Raw genomic sequence first — 15,144 nt, 5'->3', positions numbered from 1 at the left:
CTACATTGTTAGAATGGCATCTATTCTAATATTATTCTGTTTCTCTCTCATTCTGAGGTCACCGTAGCCACCAAATCCAGTCTGTATCCAGATCAGATGTTTACTGCAGTCACCCGGATCCAGTACGTATCCAGACCAGATGGTGGATCAGCACCTAGAAAGGACCTCTACAACCCTGAATGTCAGCGGAGACCAGGACAAATAGATGAGCCCCAGATACAGATCCCCTGTAAAGACCTTGTCTCAGACGACCACCGGGATTCTTCTGCACAATTTGACTGAGCCTGGATTCTCCCAAGGTTTTTTCCCCATTCTGTTAGCGATGGACTTTTGGTTCCTTGCAGCCGTCGCCTCTGGCTTGCTTAGTTGGGGACACTTAATTTCCAGCAATATCGTCGACTTGATTGCACAGACAACATTTAAACTGAACTGATAAACCGCCTTTTTGCAGAGTGAAAGTCATAATTTTCTCAAAAAAACCTTTTGCTAAAGAAAAAAATAATACTAATCCCAAGAGATGAAAAATTAACCAGATTCGTTCATTCATATTCAAGGGCAAGTTGCTATGTGTGAATGGTTGTGAACCTCAATGAACTTATAGGCCTTGAAAACCAAGTTGTGCTGGACTGGGTACAGAGCTATAAAAATCTTAAACACACAGTTCACGCTCCACCCTGATAATACACACATTACCTCATGATGGTGCAAGTGATGTGATACCAAGAGGATTTTTTTTTTTTTTTTTTTAAATTAGAAAGGTTTGCCTCTTTGTAATTAGAGTAGGCTAATTGCTCTGATTGTCGCCCAGGCATGTACCCTGAATTATGGTCACCCTGATGATAGAGCAAGACTCAAGATTAGACTCAAATTCACTCCTACTTCTGCATCAGTGCCTCAGAACATCAAGTCCACTTACTTGAGCCTCTCAGCTCAAAAATAAAATAAAAAATGGGATGTTTACCAAACAAGATACTGAAGGGGCGGATCTCTAACAGTATCATATATAAAAATATCTTGTAACATCACACACTAGAAAAAAATACATGATTCCAGAAACATTGATCTCAGCATTTTTATTTTTTTCTAATTAATAATAAAGTCAACATGGACAGGTATAGCCCTGTGTATCAGATCACAAGAATCTGTGATGAAATAAGACAGGAGAGAAAAAGATAATTAGCTACAAATTTGGCATGGTGACAAAAGGGGGGAAAAATAAAACAAAACAAAAAATGTACATGCAAAAAAAAAAAAAAAAAATTGTAGTGTTATTAACTATGTAAACAAAATAAATACTTTCAGGAATATACAGCAAGAAGCCAAAAAGAAAACTGACAGATTGATGGCTGGCATTATTCAAGCCACACAGGATTTCATTCAAGGCTTAACAGTGTCTGCGGGGGCTTTACACACTGAACCAGAAATTATATTTCAGCTGTGCTTCACATCAAATCATAAAACAAAATACAGAACAAAACTGCAGGGCACAGGATGAATTTAAAACAAAAGTAAATGCAAAGTGAATTGACAGCCTGTGCATCTAAATTAAATTAGATTTCAATTCATGGCATCTTTGGATCTCCTTGACCTTAGTTACTGAAACAATACTAAACTTACCAACTTCAAGAACCTTTAAGTTCAGAAAATTGTCACTGAAAAGGTAAGAAAACAGGACATCCTACAATAAAAACAGACAAGTTTAATGGCAAAGGGACTATTTGAGGCGTTTCTTAACGGTAGCCACATCGGTCATGCTACATACATAGTCACTCTTTGATATCCCTGCTTCTGTGACCAGTGATATGAGGTATAAAACATCAGCTATGGTGATTTCATTTCAGTCATCACACTCCTCATTAATGTGATTATTACTACTAACATTATTGTGAACGGAGTACCCCCCAACCTTCCTAAATGAGTCCTAGTGGTCAGTTTGTGTTCCCTAAGAGCCGTCCGCCTGTCAAACAATCTAATTGCATGTGGCTCTGTCCTTTTTTGGGGGATCGGTGGCTAAAACACATGAAAGAAGGAACAACATTAGATGACAGTAATTCAAGGACAGTATAACAGCAGCCAACAGCGCTGATGGAAGACAGTTATTGATCGTTTAAAAAAAAAAAAAAAATACAATAATACTTGTACAGTACAAAATCAAACGCATAAAAATGTAGTTCAAGGTAATACTTTGCCCTGCATGCACGCTGCAATAAGTTTTCTGAATTCCTTTTGGACTGTTAAGTCAGTAATATTTCGGACCAATACTATATAAATTACTAAGAGCCTGACTTTTTACAAGTCGCCTCTGGTGAAAGGCTTGGTACAACAGGGGCCATTTTAACACGAAGCACATTTTCCCAACCCAATACTCTTGAAATAAAACCCCCCCTCTATAACCTGCCCTATATCCATGAGAAGCTGGGAATAAAATATTAAAAAGACACCCTACGCTCCCACCCCAAGAAAAGCCCACCCTTAATTCCAGCAAACACGACCCATTGAAACTAAAGTTCTCCATAAGTAAGACCTCATCATTGGTCTTGTCAACATAACCTACGCTTCCTAAAATGAATCCCGCCCCTTTTCTGTCCCCTTTTTAAAAACAGCATGTCAGTTACACAGTTCACATTCTGTGTGATCAGCCTGGGTAGTTTCATTCTCCTTGTAGAATAAACAGGATCAAAAAAGTGCTAAATGGGATTCTTTCTGACGAAGAAGAGAAAGGAGGAGTGGATGGAGGGAGAGAGGGATGAGCAAGCCAGACAGGCACAGAAGAATCCCATGGTTTGGCCTGTGCCAAGAGGCACTTACACGCTCGCATGCAGTGCCCTCTAGTGTATAACTCTTGGCTTCGCAATCTAAGGAATAAAAAAAGAAGGACATGGCGAAGGGGCTTTACATGCTGTCAGTCACAGGCCTCCCTTCACAAACTCAATCCCTCTTTATCTCCCTCCGAGTCACCTGCCTGTCCAGTCTCAAGAAAGAGTATATGTTATTTTACATACAGATATTCTTATAAATATATATTTATATATATATGGCCCTTACTGAAAGACAATGTGAGTATTTCACATTGACAAAAGTACCATAATCTCTATACAGCTAAGTGGAAAGTGGTGTCAGTGTAATTTAACAGGCAGCGCTTTAGTCTTCTACTTGTTGCACTTATTCAGAAGAATAAAAATAAAAAAAATCTCCCGAAAAAGCTCTTTGTATTTGCAAAACGTCTGCCTCTTGGATGAATGCTTGCTACCCTTCTGGATTTGCCGTCCACACATTTTCCTGAGTTATACTTGAATCACTGTAACAGACGATTTCAGTTCTGGGCAACTCCCTGCCATTGCTTTTTCATAGTTACTTTTACATGCTTGTGAATTCAATTGCTAAAATGCACGTGAATGACTTTTGGGAAAAAATTAAGCAGAACTAATTTTGCATTTTTGTCTATTGATCAACAGAGCGGAACTAAAAGTCTACGGAGCATTAACAAAGGAAATTGAAAAACAGAAGAACGTAATAATGCAAAATGCAAGCCAAAGGAGGGCGAAATTTCATATTAACAATGGCGGTGAGAAAAACATTTCTTAAAACCTTGACAATTTCATTGAAGTATGAGAACTAAATAATAACAATAATAATAATAATAATAACAATAACAACAACAACAACAATAAAGACAGCATGACAAAATAAAACTAGGGAACCTCCATCTGAGCATCTAGGCACATGAGCCCGTTCACCTGTAGCTTTGGCTTGTTGGGGTTTTGGAGCCACTGCTGACTGGGTCGCTGGCGTCAGCCAAGAGATTGCTATACCCTGAGAATTCGGAGACTGATGTGTGTAAGTGGTGAGTCACCTCTCCCCCCGAGTCACTGCTAAAGGCCAGGGACACTCTGCCCCCTTTAAACTGCGCCCCGAAAGCCTGGGCAAAGTTCTCGATCTGATAAGGAGCCTTGGCTGGGTCCAGCGTGGCCAGGTCCTGGGAGGCAGCCAGGGAGAATCCTCCAGTGGTGGCTGCGGCTCCGTTTTTCGGCCCTTGTGTTTCCTTCGGACCGCCCAGGTCGAGAGGCTGAGGTGTGATCTGGTAGGCGTTGGTGTTGGGGGTGTGTGCAGGCGGCGGAGGGGAGGTGTGCTGCTTCTCCAGCTGTTCGGTGAGCTCCTGGGAAGGTGTGAGCTGCTGCGTGTGCGCAGACGGCTCCAGGCTGCTCAAGTGGAAGCCCGTTGGAGGCGACGAGCCCTCGAGGAGACCAAAGTGGGACTTTGGCACAGACAAAAGGGAGGGCGAAGACGAGACAGGATGAGAGAACGAGTACTCCAGAGGTGAGGAAGTATACACATGCTTGTCTGACAAAAGTGGGCTAGGGCCTGTAAATGGTCCTGTGGTAGTCACGACAGATCCAGGACTGGAAACCAACGGGAAGCTTGCACTGTGACTGGTCCTCTCTAGCGCCTGTAGGAGAAAACGTGAGTACTCATGCATGATTACGGATTTGTCGCCACCATTGGGACTCGACGGGGCATCCTCGGTTCCCAGCGGGTCTGTAGCATCTGTGGCGGCTGGCTGGAGCTCCACGTGATGGGGATCGGTGATGTCGAAGGTCACGTCAGACTTGTGAGCGTAGTGGTCCAACAAGCTCTGGAGAACCTCATCTGGGATACCAGACTTGTCCTGCTTTATATCTTCCAGAGGGGACGCGTCCAGGAGGCCCAGTGTGGCGTCACCATCTAGGACCCCAGAAACGACACCCTGGATGACCGTCGGCTGCGACTGCAGGTGACTGACGCCTACATCATAGTCTGAAGCTCCAGAAGCATTGCTCCCATTGTTTGGCACATGGAGGTATCGCCTCTTCTTCAGAAACTGCATTGCATCATCATAGTTACTGCTGCTGGGACCAGCTTTGTCTGCTTGACCTGGAAGAAGCCCGAGGCTGTCCAAGCCTCCTCCTGCAGGCAACTCCATGCCTCCTGGCTTGGTCTGATCCATGGGGTGAGTATTTTTCTCCAGGGACTTCCTGTTCCCCTTCTTAAAGACCATCTTGGGAGCCCGGCCGTGTTCACTGTGCATGCTGGAGCCCGGCTGAGCTGAAGATGAAGTTGTTGATACCCCAAAGTCATGCACCCCGTAACCATCTGCCCCCTGACTATGCGTCGCTCCCATAGACCCGGATGACTTTTTACGTTTTCGCTCACCCCCCTCACCAGCATTTTTTGTCTTGCTCCGTTTGCGGCTGGGCGTAGCTGCATTTCCCTGAGAGATTCCGTAGCTGCCGTGTTCTCCGTTGCCTGCTGAGCCCAACTCGTGCTCTCCCCCATCCACACCCTTTTTGATGGCATCTCCACACGTCCGCTTGTGCTTCAGCAACCGGTCCGTTCTGGAAAAATACTAAAGGAGGAAACACAAATGTGAGAACACTGCTGCTCAACAGAAAGGGTTGAAACTCGTGCATGAAACGCACCTGTTGGCAGGTGTCACACTTGTATGGCTTTTCTCCACTGTGAGTTCTCTTGTGTCTTTCCATGTGATACTTCTGAATAAAACGCATGTTGCACTGATCACAGCTGAACGGCTTCTCTCCTGGAAACCGGACATCAATGAAAGGAAAGATCAGTTGTGCACCAAACAAATCTGGCTTGCAAATTTTTATGATGAAAACAGAAGTGGCTGTGAAGTGTGATTTACATCTTGCCAACAAATAAGCCGGATATGAGGAAATGAAAGCTGAAGTGTGAACTTGAAGAACTTACCACTGTGGATCTTCTCGTGTCTCTGTAAGAGGTATTTCTGAATGAAGCTCATGTTACACTGAGTGCAGCGGAAAGGCCTCTCACCTGTAAATGACGGAGTTCACATGTTTATATAAAGACATCATGATGGTTTTTAATGAGGTCCATACACTTCTAAGTCTGAGTAAAATAATTGTATCAATTACAACTGAATCTAAAGTTTTATTTAGCAAACCTATCTGGCTGCTGTTAAAATTGTAGTTTTCAACCATTTAGACTCCAAGGGCCTCGGTTTGTATAAAATACTTTTTTTTATTATACGAGTAATCGCATCCAAGATTTTGTGTTTGTTTACACAATGTGTGAGTGTACGGTGTATATTTACATGTACATTATATAAACACACACATTAACATACATACAATACACACACACACACACACACACACACAAAAGAGTCCTTTCTGGTTCTCGAATCTGATTGGCTGACAATAGGGGCATATTACAGTGATAACAGTGCTCCTCCAACCATTACACCCTTTTTGTCAGTCTGCTTGTCGTTTTTCTCACAGGAAGTGTCATGGCAGATGCCCAAATCTACTAAATTTAAAAATAATACTGCTTTTTCTGTCATGGAATGTTTTTTTTTTTTTGCCATATACAAATAGCTTTTTCGCAAACCTATTTTCATGATAAATCCTTTTAAATCTTTAAGAAATGATTCAAACAGTTTATCCAAATGTAAAACAAAAAGATTTGCACTTTTGTGAACTTGACAAACCAGCTATTTTAGAACGCAAGTACCCTTAATCTCTATTTAATACTGGCTGTTAATCCTTGGAACAAATTGTTTGTGATGACACGGTGTGCACAGGCCAATCTCTACTAGCATGTGCACGCTCTGTTGTGTAAGTGTAAAGGCATGCTGACCTGTGTGTATAAGCACATGTCTGCGTAAATGATAGGAGCTCCGGAACGCTGCATTGCAGTGCTCACAGATGTGCGGTTTGGAGTTTGGAGACAAGCTCCCTCCATCTTGATCCAGCATCATTGACTGCAGAAAAAAATATTTTCAGCATTAGACAACACTACTATTATTTTATGAAGGGAAATCTTTTTCACATTTTAACAATAAGCACAGCGGTGAATAATAAATCAGTTTTATGTTGATGAAGTGTTTGTTTGCACCTTCGACTCTCCTCGTTTCCTCCGTGTCTTGCCCTCCTGTCCCTCGCCGTTTGACCTTCGACCTTTCCTCCCTGAGGATTCCTTTACCAGCCGCCCTGACAGCTGGAAGGATAACAAAGGAGGAGCAGACTAAATAAAAGACCACAAAATCCCATTCAAACACAACATTTGTGAAGCCAAAGACGGTTTTTCTTTTTGTATGCATGGCATATTGAGACTCTGCCATGTTGAGATTTTTGGGGGGATTGTTTTTTTTTTATTTTTTATTTTTTTTTATTGAAACAAACGCAGATACAGAACATCTACAATACGAACATAATAGATGAGAGACTAGTATTAAATATTAAAAGTATTGGCTAATGTGTAAGTGGCAGAAGGCAGGGTGTTAAACCTGTTATTTAGGAGTCTCTATATCTATCCCTCGAGAATCAATGACACTTTCCCTTTTTCGTGTCCATCTATGGAAAAACACCATGTGGATTATTGACCAGCTGCACATCTGAATAGTGTCTCACATTTGGGCAGTATAAAACACCAGATCGGCGAGAAACACACACACACAAAAAAACACCCATGTTGAATGGAGATTAAAATATGAATTGTCTATGTGACACTCATTGTCCTTCAGATTCAGAAGGCTATGGCATATTTGACAATAGAGCGAGAAAGATATGACATTTTAAATTGGCTAGCCAAAACATATTTTACTCTTTGCTCTAGTCTGATGTCTTTAAAATGACCTCTACTTTAACAGAAAAAAGCATGAGGAAGAGCAACTGGGATAGATTAACCAACCAACCAGATACAAAAGACAGAACAAAGACATCTTGTGTGATATTCTTTATGTGCTGCTAGAAATAATCGTGAATTAGCATGAGTCATCATTTTATTAATGTAATCACAGCTGCCGTTGGCTACTGCACAAAGACAGAGCCAGATGCAGTGTCTCAATGCTTCAGCCTGATTTTCTTTCCAGTCATCGGTGCGGATGAGACGATCAATAAACCCTTCTAATGATTAAATGGCTTCACTGCCCTTATAACCTCGGAAAGGACTTAATTATCACAGTATCACATGCAAAGGTGCCGTTTTTAATTTCCGAGGACACAACTGCCCCGTTGCATTTGACCTAGTCAAACCCCTCAATCAACCACAGAAACAGGATGACATCACTGACAGGAAGGACCATTATTTTCTGTCCTACAGTTATATTGTGGAATCTGCCTTCAGCTTGGCTTGGGATACTTCCACATACCTTAAACACAAACTTGGCTTAATTTAAGAATCTATGGAATTTGGAAATTTAGATATCAGAAAAAAAAGAAAAAAAAAAACACCCATGCCCTCTAAAATTCCTGATTACTGATGTGGGACACCCAATACTTAGCACAAGTTATGAATTAAAGAGATTTCTTTATTTATTCATTCACTGATTGAAGATTTATGGTGCTAGTGATTGAAAATTTATGGTGCTAGTACGCGTTGTAGCTGTTATTGACTAGGGATGATACCTTCTTAAATATATGAGACTATATAAAAATCTCTGAAACTCTTTCTTTTAACACTTTCTTTAGATTAGCACCAGAAGCTATGTAAATGAAATTATATTAAAAAAAAAAAAAAAAAAAAACATTGACACTATCAACAAAAATAAATTCCATTACAATTATAAAAAAAATTCCTTTTGAGATATTTTCCTTTAATAGAATAACTACATTCTTAAAAATAAGGTTCCAAGAGGGATTTCGTTTTTTTCTGTTTTCAGCATTGCCATTGAAAAACCATAGAGCCTTTTAGTTAATAGTTCAAAGAACCTTTCCTTTCCTTAATGTGAAGAAAACTTTATAATCTAACATTTTTCCACTGAAGAAGCTTTTGTGAAATGGAAAGGTTCCATGGATATTAAAGAACCTGTAACTTTCACAGTGTAGTGATATTGAAAGTAGGGAAGGGAAGTTCAGTAAAATATGGAATCTAGGAAATCACATGATGAGGATGCGTAACATTTTTATAACAGCACAAGTAATAAAAGCATTCCTTGGTGTAATTAGCAACCACCCAGTCCAAGTATATTTTTACAGACAGACATGGGCACACTTACGTTTCCCAGACTGAGGTCTTGCACCATCAGGTTCTGATGGTTGCCCAGCGAGACCTCCAGCAACTCTCCTCCACTTCGTACTCCAGCTCCAGCTCCACCTCCCGGGTAGAGAGGCAGCCTGTAATCATGTTCAGAGACCTTCTCCTGTTTAATGCCCATGGCATGAACGTAATCTCCCATGCTTCCCATCATCCCTCCTATGCCACCCCCACCACCCATGCCTCCAGCACTCAGCCCTCCTCCTCCACAGTCCGGTGAGTCCCTCTCCTTCTTCAAGATCATTTCGTGGGGCTGCAGGTCAGCCATAACGGTTTGACTGGCCAGCCGGGTGAAGCTAGTAACAGGGGGCAGGTGACTGAACATGAGCATGCCCGGACCAAAGCCTGGCTCCATGCCACCGTTAGAGCGGAGGAACTCATTGCCAAATTTGTCCTGGATCAGGCTCATGTTGAAGGCGCAAGGCTCAGAGTGTTATCACACTCACGCTGATGCTGGAACGGGGCGACGGGGTCTGCTTCAATGCAAGGCCACCTCACTCATCCTAAACACATAAAAAGAGACCAAATAATGATTTGATTATAGTGATTCTTTACATACATGAAGTGCTCACCAACTGATTAGGCAAATAGAAACACAATTATTTTTAATACGCAATATACAGAGTAATAAATGAAAATAATGTGAAATGTGAAAAAAATTATAATATATTTGTTCACAAAACTCACTAAAGATGTATTTCTTTTAAACATTGTGAAATATTACTACAATTTAAATGAACTGTTGTCTATTTTAAAATACTTACTTAAAAAACATTTCTTCTTAATATCAATGTTGAAATAGGTTGTGCTGATTAATATTTTTGTGGAAACAAAATATTTTTTTTTTTTACAATGTAAGCCTGACTTTAAATGTATCCTTAATGCATAATTAATATAAGTATTATTATTTTTAAATGATACTTGAGTACACACACACACACACACACATATATATATATATATATATATATATATATAATGTGTGTGTTTTTGTGACATATCAGGACACAACTCTGCATAGTGACATGGGTATGACACAGGTATTACAAGGAGAGGGTGACTTATGAGGGCATAACCCATGTCCCCATTTTTCAAAACGCTTATAAATCATACAGAATGAGTTTTTTTGAGAAAGTCAAAAAATGCACAAAGTTTCCTGTGAGGGTTAGGGCTAGGTGTAGGGTTGGTGTAGGGCCATAGAATAAACAGTTTGTACAGTATAAAAACCATTGTCTATGGGATATCCCCACTTTTCACAAAAACAAATGTGTGTATTTGTGTGTGTGTGTGTAAATGCCATTCTGTTGTAGATATCAGTGTCAACAGTTTAAAAAAAATAACAATACAAATTCAATCCTGCCATTATTTTAGTATTTCCTTATTATTTTAAAGCGACATTGCTGAGAAGCAATACAATCTTGGTTGTAAAAGCAATTTACAGGTGGCCAGTAAAAGTTGTAAAAGCTGAAAATTAAGTTTCAAAAGCTGCAATAGTGTGAATGTGCCATGGACAACCACGTCAGCCATGTTTGTGTGAAGACTCTGATGCCTACTGCATCCTTCTGAGTGCTTCTGTAATTTGGAATGTTTTCATTTCAGGTTTCTGAGGCTCTTCAAAACCAGGTCACTGTGACAAATGTTTGTAACAAAATGAACACTGTATGATGCTTGCCAAATTCATGTAAACCGTGAAGCATGTGATGCAAGCGAGTGATGATCTTTAAAAACAAATGTAGAAGCAGGAGCCGTATGCTCTTTTGATCCAGCTAACAAGTGCTTAACTGGATTAATCAGAGGTTTGTGGGGCAGACATAAAAAACATGTCAACCTCTCTTCAGTTTACTGTGCTTTCCATTTCCTCCTTTTAACACACAAACAACAACCTATGGGAAACAATTCACTAATGACTTCTAAAGAGAAGTAATGTTAAGTACTCATAAAGATAAGGAGTAATTACAATAAGAGTGAAGCAAACAGCTCAACATTAGGCTTTCACTTTCATTTAATGTGCTTCAGAAATAAATTATATTTTTATGTATTTTATTTTTAAATGAGAGACATTACCTGGCTATAGTTTCATTGCACGAAAGCATCTATTCAGACTCAATGTAAACATATCAAAAATCACACATGCACAAGAAATCTCTAAATCATTTTGTATGTTTTTTTTTATTTGTATCATTTAAAAGATTATGTATGTTTTTGCATCTTGCAGAAGTTTGAATTTGAGAGAGAGAGAGAGAGAGAAAGAGAGAGAGAATTGACACACTACATGTAAACAATAGTCTTTATTATAGTTTACTGTCAAAATTTCCTTTGGATTTTTTCAGCTTTTAAGAACTGCCAGGTTCTCTGGTAGTGGGCGGAACTAATGAGCAAACGATTATCTCATTGGCTGGTTGAGCCTATTATCGTCACCTATTATCGTCCCTGTTTTGATTTCAGCAAATCAGTTCAAGCGAATGTACACAACCTGAATAATATTCATAAATCCAGCAGCTCGTTAATCCTTAGTGCATTTCATATTGTTCTTATTAGTAGAATTATTAGTAGTATTTTTATTAGTCCCCCCCCCCCCCCCAATTTTTTACAGAAACACTGAATGACCAAAAAGCTCAACCACCTGTCCAAAGGTCAGTTAAAATGATTAATATGCATTCATACATGGTTATCAAGTTTTAATTCTAAATATTAAAGTTCTGTCATTAAATAATACAGAATTATTATATTTTAATGCTTGACTGACCGATGTTAAGAGTATACTTTAAGATATATAAAAAAAAGTTCCATTTTACAAACATATATACATACATATATATATATATATATATATATATATACACACCAGTCTGGGGAGTAAACTAAGAAATTTACTAGCCAATGGCGATTTAATTGCCACGGTTTCCGTAGAGAGTTTCAAGGTGAAAAAAAATTATACATGCACAGACATTCACTTTAAGATATCATATGCAAAACAAACCGTCTGGTGTTTGCTCACATGCTCTATTTTTGAACGTTAAGGATTAAGAGCAAGTTATAAATATAAACATGGATGCTGTGCCCTGTGAACATTGTCTAACATCAGGAATGTTAGTGAATTGTGGCCTGTGGAACATTCTTCTTTAACTGTGCAACGTGTGTGTTTATGTGCGTGTGAGAAAGAGACATTTGTTATTAGGCCTACATCAATCAACTGTGGTGGTTATTTTATATGCAAGTATCATCAACTTTGAGGGCTGAAGAGTGAATATCCTGCTCTGACTAATTATGATTTTCTACAATTGACAAACTGGCTGTTGCAAATGCAGATTTACAAATGTAATCCGTCAGTAATGACCTAATCTAAAACCAATCAGTAATGATACGGATTCAAGTTTGGCAAACCTTAAGCAGCCAAAACTTAATTTCAAGACTGAAAGTAATGACTCAGACTGAGTCAAATGATGATTCAGTAAGCAAGTCATACAGGATAGGAACAACATGAGGGTGAGTAAATGATGACACTTTTCATTTTGGGTTGAACCATCGTCATTTAAAAATTTAATGGAATTACAAAAAAAAGAAAAAAGCTTCCCATCAATTTATCATAGATCCCATTATAAAATAAATTTGTTTAACAATTGTAAATGAGAGCTGGTATTTTGCAGAAATGTTTCCGTGTAAATTATGACAAGCATTATAGATTGGTTTTCATGTCTCACTCAATGTGTGTGTGTACATTTGCCAAGAGTACATCATGTTTCCGGGAAGTCAATGGCCAATGGCTCTTCTTTAGATTCCTGCGCCATCCGATGATTCATACTAATTCATTTCCCCTTAAAAGGCTGATGGATTGGATCTAAACCAGATGCTCTGGCATCCATGTCACTTCACATTTAAGGAAAAGATGAAGAATCAATAGGAGCTCGTTCATCACGTGGAGAATTCATGTCCAACATTTAATTATTAGATTCAAAACATCTCTATCTTTCTTGTGGTCCCATGTTTACTTGTATCAACAAATTTTAGGTGGAATATGGGTAATGTTAGTGTCGAGATTCACAGTGTGGTTAGGTTAAGGGTGGGTTTAGGTATTAAAATGTTATATATATATATATATATATATATATATATATATATATATATATATATATATATATATAAATATATAACAATTACATTCAGGTATTTTTAAATAATTAAAACCTATAACATGTGTACACAATATCTGCCCATCAAACGATTAATTTAAATGTTAGTACATGGCAGTAAAGACACTTAACATAAAGTGGGTCCAAACATATCGTGGAATAAAAAAAGGCGAAATAAAGGAACACTTTGTCCTAGTAGATGCGTCTTTTATGTCGTTTAACCGCACGTAGCTCGCGTCTCTTTGTGTTGTGAGTGTGCGCAGACGGCACGCGACGCAGATGGTATGTAAATAGCTCGTGCATACGTTAGCCAACTGAGCTAGCTCATCAATCAGAGAGACATAAATCATTTATTTCACACGCTCAAATCAAAGCGAGTCCTATCTTGGGACACAGTGGCCATATTGGCCAGAAAAAAACACACGACTCCGTGGCACGGGACCCTGAAGTCTATACTGTGGACGTGGGAGATTTAACGTTACGTTTTTGTTAGTAAGGCAGGACCGTTATGGTGGGACCCATATTAATAACTACATGCCGATCACAAAGGGCCTCGCTGCTTACGCGCTAGCTGCATCCGGCTAAGCGACGCTTAATAAATAAAATACACTAGCAAAAGTATAGAGCGTGGAACGAGCACTCATATAATATGACAAATATAATAAAACATATGCAATAATTAACTAAAAAGCACTTTGCAAAGTCGAAATGTGCTTTTGTTTTACACCACACGTTCACAACAAGAAATGAAGACGTATAGAATATGGACAATGGCACTGCTGTGAGTGCGACAGCGCTTAGCCATAATAAACAGCCCCGTGCAACTCCTACGAACAATTGATGCTCCGCGTCAAGCTACGCGGCTACATGCTACACTGCGTTGCGCTTTGTTGTCTACCACGCTGGCGTGCGCCTCTCCGACGCTTCAAACTTAACGCAAAGCGGATCTCAGGGTTTCGCTTACCAGTGCATGTCCACCGTTGTCTCTCCGTGTGTGTATTTCCCCCCTCAATCAATCCTTTTAACATTCAGAGCCCAAACATTGTTCTCCCGCAGCTGCTGCTTTCCTCCATCTTGTCTGAGCGCGGGGAACTGTGGGTAGAGCCGACGGGTCCTGCGAGGAGACAGACGATGTGATCCAGGGCATTGGAGCAGCGTCCGATAATGAACTACCGCACAGAGGAGCACACACTAGACCTATTGAGACAGTTCAGCTTTGCATTATAGATTGTACCAACGCACACATCTACTGTGTATAGGTTTCATAAATAGTCTACTTTTTGGCAACTTTTTCTCACCCTTGCATTCACAGAGGAAGACGTTTCTGCAAAGACTGTTTTTCACAATTTTCTCTTTGAAAACCTATTCCCCATCTTATTCTCCCAAGACTGTGTTTGTGTCTCAGAAATATGGTGGTATCCCGTTGGGTCTCCCAAAATTAGGACACAGCACATAGACCGTTTATATGGCTCTCAAATTAATAGGATGGCTGTTATGGGGCGCCTTTTGTAAAGCTGCTCACGCTGAAAATAACAGCAACATTTTGTCACATTTAGCTTCAAACAATGTTTAAAAAACTGGTATGAATTTTTGACGGTCACTTTTTATCACATTTACAACAATATTTGTCAACTTAAAGATATTTTAAATAGTTAAATCTAAATATTAAATGTTAAATCTAAATATTAAATGTTACACCTAAATGTTAAATATTAATCTAAATGTTAAATCTAAATGTAAATGTTAAATCTAAATCTAAATGTTAAATCTAAATCTAAATGTTAAATCTGAATGTTAAACCTAAATGTAAATGTTAAATCTAAATGTTAAATCTAAATGTTAAATCTAAATCTAAATGTTAAATCTAAATGTTAAATCTAAATCTAAACATTAAATTTAAATCTAAATGTTAAATGTAAATGTTAAATCTAAATATAAATGTAAATGTTAAATATAAATATAA

The 15,144-nt window shown here is 39.1% G+C and overlaps 1 protein-coding gene across 1 annotated transcript; it reads right to left on the bottom strand.

Moving 5' to 3' along the window:
- Positions 1–1,058: 1,058 nt before the first annotated feature.
- Positions 1,059–14,578, bottom strand: LOC127952657 (zinc finger protein 281-like). Its single transcript, XM_052551304.1, has 7 exons — positions 14,146–14,578; positions 9,014–9,554; positions 6,913–7,014; positions 6,655–6,778; positions 5,746–5,829; positions 5,457–5,575; positions 1,059–5,383 (listed from the first exon to the last, which is right to left on the bottom strand). Exons 2-7 carry the CDS (start codon positions 9,458–9,460, stop codon positions 3,734–3,736), a joined length of 2,526 nt encoding a protein of 841 aa, XP_052407264.1. The 5' UTR covers positions 9,461–9,554; positions 14,146–14,578; the 3' UTR covers positions 1,059–3,733.
- Between the last annotated feature and the right edge of the window lie 566 nt (positions 14,579–15,144).

Source organism: Carassius gibelio, chromosome B3 (assembly GCF_023724105.1).
Source record: "Carassius gibelio isolate Cgi1373 ecotype wild population from Czech Republic chromosome B3, carGib1.2-hapl.c, whole genome shotgun sequence".
NCBI classification, from domain to species: domain Eukaryota; kingdom Metazoa; phylum Chordata; class Actinopteri; order Cypriniformes; family Cyprinidae; genus Carassius; species Carassius gibelio.
The sequence above is the reverse complement of the archived record's forward strand: the minus strand, read 5'-3'. Positions and strand labels throughout refer to the sequence as shown.